Source organism: Tupaia chinensis, unplaced genomic scaffold (genome assembly GCF_000334495.1).
Source record: "Tupaia chinensis unplaced genomic scaffold, TupChi_1.0 Scaffold000074_1, whole genome shotgun sequence".
Taxonomy (NCBI): Eukaryota; Metazoa; Chordata; class Mammalia; order Scandentia; family Tupaiidae; genus Tupaia; species Tupaia belangeri.
This window is the reverse complement of record NW_006159534.1, coordinates 7727033-7738127: the sequence shown is the minus strand read 5'-3', so window position 1 is coordinate 7738127 and position 11095 is coordinate 7727033. Positions and strand designations below refer to the sequence as shown.

General features: G+C 38.5%; 1 protein-coding gene across 1 annotated transcript in view; it reads right to left on the bottom strand.

Annotated features, from left to right (window-relative positions):
- Positions 1-735: 735 nt before the first annotated feature.
- The window catches only part of FMN2 (formin 2), a 407588-nt gene continuing 397228 nt past the window's right edge, over positions 736-11095 (bottom strand). Inside the window, 1 exon segment of the mRNA XM_027767852.1 lies at positions 736-829. Within this exon segment, the coding sequence (XP_027623653.1) occupies positions 736-829 (94 nt within the window).

Genomic DNA, 11095 nt, shown 5'->3' with positions numbered 1-11095 from the left:
ATGCTCTTGTTTTAAGGCTTAACTCAACTTTTCATTTGAAACACCATTTATTTACATTGGTCCCAAGTGATGGTCTATGAAAACTAACAAATATCCACAGTATCACAAAGTCAGACTTGTTTTAACCAAGCCTTTCCCTCACAGGGTGTAAAACTTGGCATTGTATTTTAAAGAACGTTGTAGGCAAGAATGAAACATTGATTCATTTGCTAAAGCTCAGTGTATGGACTGACAGTAGTAGGCAGCCAACTCTACAGAGCAATTTGGGAATATGAACAAGGTCTGAGCACCCTGGGCAAAACCCAGCACCACACTTGGTACTTTGCACCACACTTTAGACCCCAGTGGAGCTAATGCAGCCATAATGATTCCCCTTGGGTTCCAAAGAAGGCACTGCAGCCTTGGTCCCGAGTCTGTGGGTAATGGAGAAAGTGAAAGGGGTCTGATGCCCCCCCACCAATGAAACCTGTCTGCACAGATGCACCTCTCTGACATCCTTAGTCCGTTTAACTTAATTCTTAAATTTCAAATACCGAGTATTAGAATTCTCTTAACCCTTCGGGCTTGATTAAAGACATAAGAAAAATTCTTGAAGTCGGGAGATTCTTGAAGTCAGAAACCAGTTATAGATCCAACCTCAAGAGAACAATACTTAAAATATTATTACATGAGTTTGTAGATATTGAAAGTAGAGTTGAAAAGCCAATGAAAATTCCAGGTTAAAAACTAGAAAAGTTAAATACTTACAATTCCAGAGTCATGTCTTGGTTTTATTTTATAAAGTGATTTTCCCTTTTTCTGCCTACACACCTCTTCAGCTTCTTTTACCCTGAGGGGAGAGAAACATGTGTGTTTAAAATAAAAACCTATATAGATGATCACAGTCCATCTTATAATAGGTACACAAGTCTCAACTCATTAATGATTTGAATTATTGGAGAAAACACCATAAACACAGGAATGTTATCTGACATTTGATTTGAAAACATAGACTGTTAAAGCTATAAACATTTCTTCAGGTAGGAGTACTCAACTTAGAATCAAACAGTATATAAACACATAAACCTATGGATCTTTCGTGCAGAAGATATATACATATGTAATATATATATTAACATTAAGGAATCTTACATATAAGAAAGAACTCCTCATTTTCAGGTTAGGATACTGAGATTGCTTCTGCTACTTAAATCTTATGAATATGGTATCATTACATAAATCAGAAGCATTAAAATAAAGACTAGCATATTAAAAATTCACATTTCTTTTTAATTATTTCAGATTCACTTTCTTCACTAGCCGTGCATGAAAGTCATTCGCAATGAATACTTGAGCAGCTTCTAAACATTTAGCTTCATTAAGCATAGGAAGCAATCATTTAATGATAAAAGAAAAAAGAGAGCGAAGAGTAATAACATTTTAACATTTCTGGGATGTCTTTACACATATACACTTCAAGGAAAATAGTACTGATTTACTAGAAGTAGAGCTAAAGAGGATGTTATTTGGAGATAAATCCTGTCTTAAGTTCGGTTGTGCAAGTTGACACTGGCAATCTCTTAATGCCCCTAAACTTTGCTACTCCCTCTAATAGCAAAGGAGTTCAACAGCATACAAAAATATTACTGCTGGGACCAGCAGTGAGTGTAATGGCTATGTATCTGAACTCCCATGTAATCGACTGTGGTTTGAATCCCAGACCTGGTGGCTTAAACTCACACCAGGCGTGTGTGTGTGTGTGTGTGTGTGTGTGCGTGCCCAAGATCCCAAGAGGAGAATGCAGGAGAAGGGATTGCACTGTGGCCATCCCCCCCCCGGGGGGTGATTTCTTGCTTTCTATCTCTCTGTCTCTGTCTTTCTGGTGAGCACATGTGCCCTATAGCAAAAACCTTTCAAAAAAAATTACTGTTATTACTACATGCAATTGTTGCAAAGACTGAATGCAATTTCATCTTAAAGGTTCTTTATAAATTATAAAATGCTATAAAAAGTTATGATTGTTTTCACTGAACAAATACTAAGAGATCTGTAAACTGGGATTCTAATCATAAAAAAGGGTATGATGAGAAGGAACATAACTATGGTTAATTTAGTTTTTATTAATGTGAGTTCCCTTGGGGATTTAAAATGGAGTATTTCTGAGAAACTAAAAAGGCTGTGGCTTGATCTTAATCAAATACATTTTACGTAGATCTTGACACCTAATTTCCTGGAAAAAAATGATTTATAAATACATATCTTGAAACCTGTGACAAAAAATACAATGAGAGAATTCATCTCCTATATTATGAATCCCTCTCTTTAAACAATACAATGAAACAAACAATCCAGTATAGCAGCTACAAGATCAATGTCATAATTTACATTAAAGCTTGACAAATGAAAGTCATTCGCTCAGAATATGAAATGCCCACTGGGGTGATACTCTTAGCAGTTTCAGAAAATGATGATTATTTAGAAGACACTCCATTGTTACCACTTTTATTACTTTCTATCCCAGCCATAAATTGCCTTTAATCCTTCCTCTAAATATTTGAAGACAAAAACATTTTCTTCTTAACAAACTAAGGATTGCAGAGTCCCCATATTCCTCTGAAATAACTACCAGTAAATTTAAATTGAAGTATTTGGACAGGGAATTAAGGAAGCTTTTTTTTTTCATCACTTAGCCCAAATCCAGTAGATCCCCTCTTAAATGTACTTGGAGCGCTTTAAAGCATTTCATGGCATTAAAAAAATGTACTTCACAAGTATTTAGATCCCCCAAAGCATCTTAATTTTCTCCCTTTCTTATTTATTTTGTTCTCAAAACATATTTTGGTAATGATCACAGAAAGCCAAGTCTAATACAAACATTAAATTTTACACAAAAACAAATTCTGTCATTCCTCATGGCAGGGACCATGAAAACTGAGGAGAATATGCGTCAAGAAGTCCACACGTGATCTTTTAGCTTAGCCTTTCATTTGGCCATCATTTATGGAGCAATAATTCCAAGTCAGGCAGTAGGATGCAGCTCAATTTTATGAGGGCCGTTAAATTCAACATCTAATAGGAGAGAGTTGCACATAAGCAAGTAAAAGACAATGAGGCATTAAGTGCAACAACCCAGGTTCATAGAAGGTACACTTGTGTTCCAGAGGCAGTTCCTCGGGTTGGTGGACAGGGGTTGTGAAAATCTTTCTGCATTAGGTTGACAGATGAACCTTGTTTAACAGGTAACTCTTAATTGTTCATACTTTGCTTGGAAAGGGAAAATGAGACTGAGGGAGAAGGAAGTGAACAACATACAGAATAATACATGTGAAGGTCAAGCAAGAGTCAAAGAATGCGATTCTGAGCTTCAATAACTACAAATGGTTCTCTCTCTGCTGCCATAGGGTCCTCACACAATGAGAGGCAAAAACTCAAAATCATTTTCTGGCTTTTGTGTTAATTTCTTCTATGTATGAATAGGGAGTCTGTTATCTCATGTTAAGCACCTCTGGATATGCACACAAATGCTTCAAGGAGTTGGAAAACTGAGCACCAAATCTTTATTTATTTATTTTTTTTGAGAGAGATTTTTGCTGTAGGGTATGGGCATTTGCCAGAGACAGAGACAGAAATGAAGTGGACAAATAAGAAAGATTTACTGCTGAGTGAAGCAAGTCAAGCTATGAAAGGGAAACACTGTATGTCTCCACTACATATACTGAGTAACTGTATTCTGTGGCGGAAACTGAAATATTAGAGGATATGGAAACATGCAAAACAGTTATGAATAATGGAGACAGTGTTGGAAGAAGGTGGAGATGAAGGAGAGTGACAGGAAAGGAATCAAGGAGAAAAATAAAGAGATAAGATAATGAAGGGACACAGAAATGGAGGATTGTCTGTTGATAATAACATGTATGTTATCTTCAACTGGACTGGTGTGAAGTATTTATGTTGGGTAAGTTCATTTTACAAGCTATAGTGATATACAGTGATTGAATGTATAAAATAATAAAAATTTAAACATTAATAAAAAAGAAATCACCCCCTGGGGAGATGGCCATGCCATAATTCTTTGTGAGTCCCACAACCCTTCAAAGCTTCCTAGCAAAGGTTACTTCTTCTAATTCTTTCAACAGAATTCTGACAAAAAGAATTTTTTTTATATACTTTAGGCAGGGTAAAACAACTATGTCCCTGGAGGTTGGCTACATTGCCAGAGTTGGCAGAAATAAGAAAAATAATGAAAAGAGAAGCTGGTATGGAGAGGGTCCAAGCCAGTTGTCAATATCAGCATCTTTGTATGTGGATCTCCATGTGGGCTGTCATGGAGGAGTGTGTCAGCTGCAAGTGGAGGTCAATTTAGCAACTGCTTTATATGTGTTTTTTTTCCTCTTTCTTTCCTGCCTCATGCCTTATTTGATGATGCCCCATGTTTCTTAAACTGAGTAGGGTAGCACAAGAGGGTTCTGTTGGAACATTGGTTAATCAAGATTCCATGCTACTAGAGAACTAAAAAGGAAGCAAAAATTTTAACATGACATCTATCATAGGGTCATTTTAACAGTTGCAACTTCTAATCCGAAATCTATTAGGTCATCAGGAAAGTTGTGATACATTTTTCTATGTTTTTCTATGTAAAAATGCGTCATGACTTTCCTGATGACCCAATAGATAACAGAAGGAAAGTATAAGCAAAACCAAATCATATGATAAAAAGAAGAAACTTCATTCATCACTATTAATGACTTTAGGAAAACCGATCAGCAGAGATCAGAAAACAGGAAATGTTACATTATCTTTTAGTGGCAAGAGAGGGATACTAAGTGGTAAATAATAGTTTTAAACTCTCATCTGTTTATTAGTAATTTGCAGTAGTATATTTTTGTCTATGAAATTTCAGAAAAAAAGAAAACTATGTTGAATAATTCTCAAAAGTATATACTTAAAATTTTTTTTTTTGCCAGAGGGCACATGCACTCATTGTAGAGACATAGACAGAGAAGAACACAAAGACAAAGTGAGAAAGTACCCCCATGGAGATTGGCTACACCACAATCCCTTCTCCCTTCCCCATTTCTCCCTCCTTTCAGGATTGTGGACACACACACACACACACACACACACACACACACACACACATTCCTGGTGTGTTTTCCAAAACACCAGGTCTAGGACTCGGCCTCCATAGTCAACCATGTGGGATTCAGCTGCCTTAACCACCATGCCATGATATGACCCTATATTTATTTATTAAGTAGAGAACTAAGAGTAACCAAAGAATATGAGACATTTTTAATCTTTTAAAGGGGAGTTTAGTTATGGGATATAGCAAAAAGATATATGGAATCAGGCTCGACAAAAAATAGATGACTGATCTGAACAAAATACATTTTTTTGTCCAAAAGCAATGTTTTGCTTTGGTGATACTCAGAAAGAGTGAAATGACTAAATGAATGTGTGATTCCCAGATAATGGAAACTTTCCCCCTTCAAGGACCAATCTTTGCAAAGCCAATTTTGGAAAAAAGTCTTTTGAGAAGAAATTAAGCTTTTCCTTAAATAAATGGAACAACTTAAATTTTACTTGATGACTAGTGTTCACCATTGGACACATCACTGTTGTAATTTGCTATGATTAAGGGATGCCATCCTAAGGCTATATAAGGTAGCTTCTTTGTGCACTGACACTACATACTTTGCTTGCGTTGTGTGTATTTTTTAGTTTTCTGTTTCTCCCTAGAATGGCAGGGTGCAATCACTTCTGACTACAGCCAGCATGCCTGCCCCCAGGACAACCTCTATCTCCCTTTAATAATTTCATTTTCTCTAGAGGATAAAAACCAGATAACTAAGCTAACTTAGATGTTACCTCAAATGAGAGTAATAAGACTCTGAATGTAGTTCTAGCTAAACAAATAGTTCCTGGACCTGCAGGCAGTGACTTTAGCTGCCACAGGGCTTCTCCCCAGTCCTGAACTCCCACATACTCCAGGGTGCACAACTGTGCTCAGAGGTCTAGGGAGACCAGAAGTCCCACTTCCTGATAGACAGGGCACCACAGTTCCAAATTTTAAAGAGTGTAAGATTCCAAGATTCTATATACCTAGCCATAGTGCACCATCTAACCGGCTTATTAAGCAGGCTGTCTAGAAAGATAGAAAGCAATGCTGGAATGAATGTAAAGCCAGAAATTCAAGCTTATCAAGGTAAAGAAGTGTGACACCATTAATCACTAAGGTCAGAGTTTATAATGCTAGACCCTCCTACAGCAGGAGAAGAAAGTCATTTGGTGAGGAAAATAACTTCAAAGCAGCTAAAAACTATTTCCAAGGCCTTGGGCAAATGTGTTTCAATAAAAACAAAAGCTTTGAGTATTAAAGCTTAAGCTTAAATTTGCTTTTTAAAAAGTTCTTATATTCAATTTCTCTCGTAAAGAACCAAGTTATAAATGTAATCCAAACAGAAGCTGAATACATGAGAATACATCTATGTGGATTTTTATTCCCTGCATGCTCATATTCAAAATGGTCAGCTCACTTGGCTTTAGGGTATTAGATGTTATTAAACAAAGAAATTAAAGAAAATTTGAGTCTGGGAGAATCAGAATTTTTTTTTTTTGTATCGGAATATTTTTCAAGTTGCCAGTATTAGAGCAGACAGACAGAGGTGAGAAGATAAAAAAATACTTTGTAATTATGGAATTTCTTAAAACTAGCTTTAAATTCTAATTATTATTTTTATTTTGGTATTTTTCAAAACAAATGAAAGGATTCCCCAACTTCGTCCTTACTATCACTGGGCTCATTGACATGAAGAGTTGGTCTAAGGAAGAAGAGAGTGGCTTCTTATTTCTGTCCTAATAAAGATGTATTTTTCTCTGTCCTCTCTCCCTCCTTAGCCCCAGACTCATTTATCGTCAGGCAAACATATACAGAAAGTTCAGCGTGATTAAGTTTGAAACAGTTTGCTAGCTGAGCAGGGAGATACACGCCAGCACAGGCACAGAGAAAGGAAACCAGACGTCTTGTAGCTTGTAAGCAGGATAATCTTCATCTACGTTCTAGACCAAATGCCAAGCTGGCCACAATCTTATCTAGAAAACAGATATGCTCTCATCATTCAATCGAATGAGAAAAGGAACCACTTTTCTGCCACCAAACAACATTAATAATTTGGCCTAAATAAGTATCTGTGGCAGACAGATTCATTTCCTGCTGGCTCCAACCCGGCTTGCTGGGAGTAGCCTGATTAGTCACTGGAGTCTACCAACCTCTGAGAGATTTAAGTGCAGTGCGGGCCGGGGTATCACGTGTCTGAGGCTGTGATACAGCTGAGATGGGGATGACAACAGTAGGTTAAGAGTAGACGTAATTATCAGTACCTACCAGTTTACAGTGTACGTCACTGAAACAAAACACCATCACGTCTGTCAACAGATTTAAATGTTACCCCAAAGAGAAAAGAAAACAAAAAGAAACACGCACACACCAAAGAAGGGAACCAGGCAGAGACCTTAGACAAGGGCTAGTTAGGAGAGTCCACTTTAGAGCTGAAGACTTCTTCAGGGAAGGACAGAATGAAGTATTTGATGCCTTGTAGAATTAAAGACTATTTGGTAATGTTTATGCTCGGCTCTGTCTTCTTTCCTTTATAACAGCCAAATGCTTAACATACATGCTCATAAAACCGCAAAACCCTGAGATACAAGGTAAACAAAACAATCTGTCACTTTTTGACCTCACATAAAAACAAACAAAAAACCTTGGACCGGTAGTGTGGAATATAACGCACTGGATCCCATTTGGCCAACTGCGTATTTCAAGTCCCAGGCCTGGGGACTTGAAAATCATACCAGGCACATACATGTGCATGTGTCCAAAATCCTGACACGAGACTGGAGAAGAAGAGATTGCGGTGTGGCCATTCCTCGGGGGATGATTTTTCACTTTCCCCCTTTCTGTCTCTCTCTGGTCAGCGCAAGTGCCCTGTGACAAAACAAAACTTAAGTGTCCTCAGGCACCTATTTCTGCATCTCCTCATAGAATTTTTTACTTTTTCAGGAAAAACACTATGTTCACACCTTACCTGAACTATGAGGCTAGCCCACTAGTATTTTTAAATCTCTGACTTACATTTACAAAGGTAGCTCAGTTGACATGTATCCTTTATTTAAGTCCTATTCTTTCTGTACATATTGATGATGCCTTAAGATTTCCTCTATAAAACAGTAAAATGGGGTGACCCCGCACGTGAGATTAAGGAAGCTGGAGCCCTTGGGACCAGCAGGTGGAGTGGTAGAGTACTAGACTCCCACGTGGCTGCCATGGCTTGAGTGCCGGATCCAGCAGCTTGAAACTCATGTAAAATTCTAAGAGGAGAATGGAGAAGGGATTGTGGTATGGCCATCCACCCTGGGATGGGGTGGGGTGATTTCTCACCTTTTCTCTCTCCATTTCTCTTTGTCTCTTCATTAGGTTTACATACCCTATAGTAAAAATCTCAAAGAAAAGGGGAAGTGGATACCATATAGCCAACAATGTTTAGAGTCCTGGCTCTAGTAACTTGAGAAACATGCCAGGCACATGTGTATGTGTGCATATCCAAAATCCTAATGGGAGGGAAGAATGAGAGGAAATGGATTGTGGCATGGCCATACCTACTGGGGGGGGGGGTACATTACCTTGCTCCAAGGGCTAGTTAGGAGAGTCCACTTTAGAGCTGAAGACTTCTTCAGGGAAGGACAGAATGAAGTATTTGATGCCTTGTAGAATTAAAGACTATTTGGTAATGTTTATGCTCGGCTCTGTCTTCTTTCCTTTATAACAGCCAAATGCTTAACATACATGCTCATAAAACCGCAAAACCCTGAGATACAAGGTAAACAAAACAATCTGTCACTTTTTGACCTCACATAAAAACAAACAAAAAACCTTGGACCGGTAGTGTGGAATATAACGCACTGGATCCCATTTGGCCAACTGCGTATTTCAAGTCCCAGGCCTGGGGACTTGAAAATCATACCAGGCACATACATGTGCATGTGTCCAAAATCCTGACACGAGACTGGAGAAGAAGAGATTGCGGTGTGGCCATTCCTCGGGGGATGATTTTTCACTTTCCCCCTTTCTGTCTCTCTCTGGTCAGCGCAAGTGCCCTGTGACAAAACAAAACTTAAGTGTCCTCAGGCACCTATTTCTGCATCTCCTCATAGAATTTTTTACTTTTTCAGGAAAAACACTATGTTCACACCTTACCTGAACTATGAGGCTAGCCCACTAGTATTTTTAAATCTCTGACTTACATTTACAAAGGTAGCTCAGTTGACATGTATCCTTTATTTAAGTCCTATTCTTTCTGTACATATTGATGATGCCTTAAGATTTCCTCTATAAAACAGTAAAATGGGGTGACCCCGCACGTGAGATTAAGGAAGCTGGAGCCCTTGGGACCAGCAGGTGGAGTGGTAGAGTACTAGACTCCCACGTGGCTGCCATGGCTTGAGTGCCGGATCCAGCAGCTTGAAACTCATGTAAAATTCTAAGAGGAGAATGGAGAAGGGATTGTGGTATGGCCATCCACCCTGGGATGGGGTGGGGTGATTTCTCACCTTTTCTCTCTCCATTTCTCTTTGTCTCTTCATTAGGTTTACATACCCTATAGTAAAAATCTCAAAGAAAAGGGGAAGTGGATACCATATAGCCAACAATGTTTAGAGTCCTGGCTCTAGTAACTTGAGAAACATGCCAGGCACATGTGTATGTGTGCATATCCAAAATCCTAATGGGAGGGAAGAATGAGAGGAAATGGATTGTGGCATGGCCATACCTACTGGGGGGGGGGTACTTTCCCTTGCTCTCTGGGAAGCACATGCACCCTCTGGCAAATAAATAAATAAATAACATGATATAACAGGCCATAAAATTAAATACAGTAAGTTACTGGTTCCACAAACTTATGATATAAATAAAACAAATTCAGCCATATATGATAGCCAAAACTATCATAAATTTATATATGATAGTGAGGTTCATCTTTTATGACAGGAGACATGTCCTGTTTACTACATTTGACTTTTTTTTTTAATTTGCTATAGGGCACATGCATTCATGAGAGAGAGCGAGAGAGAGAGAGAGCGAGCGAGCGAGAGAGAGAGAGCGAGAGAGAGAGAGAGAGAGAAAGGAAGAAAGGAGAATGACCACACTACAAACCCCTCTCTTCTATTCTCCTCCCAGAATCCTGGGGCATGCACACACATGCCTGGCACGATTTTCAAATCACCAGGTCTGGTACTTGAACCATGCAGTTGGCCATGTGGGTTCTAGCCATCTTAGCTATCATGCTACCATGCCACTGACTAGCCCACATTTGACATTTTTATGCAGCATACTTTTTACTATTTCCACCAGTGTTAAAATATTGTCTTAATCTCAGTGCTTTTTCTTTTTGCATATGCTTCAGAAAAGTGTTTGAGTCTACCTAATATGATACAAAGTTAAACTTTATTAATACTGACACTGTAATTTTGTTTGATACTTCACTTACAAGGATGATGTATGTCTGATTATTTTTTTAAAAGATGTTTGTTGAGGGTGGCAGGAGGAACCTTGGGGGCTACCAGATGTAGAAATTACTTTCCCAAGAGTTCAGCCCATTTACTCTCTGTAAGGCTCATAAAAGGGAACAAAAAAGCTATTTATAGCATAATGATTGAGAAATATGCAAGAGGAAGAATGGCTTAATTAAGAAATAAGATGTGGGAGATACAAGGCAGGAATGGATCAAGGAAACACATTAAAGGAGAACAAGGGTCACAGTTTTTCCTCTATTGGATTATTCCTATTCAGCTACAAATATGCTGTTTATCTGACCATCAACAAGACAAAACAAAACAAGACAAAACCTTAATCCACCTCCCCTCCAGCTAGAGCTCCTTTTTGCTGCAACCCTTTACATGAACTGCTCAGAAGAGTTGTCACTGGTCATTTTCTCCACTTCTGCTACTCCAGCTCCTAGGCCTTTGTCCCTTACCACTCAGTAGAGACCACTCTTAGAGATTCCACCAATTCCTCCAGGAGCCCAATCCAAAGGTCAATTCTCAGTCTTCCTCTCTCTTTCCC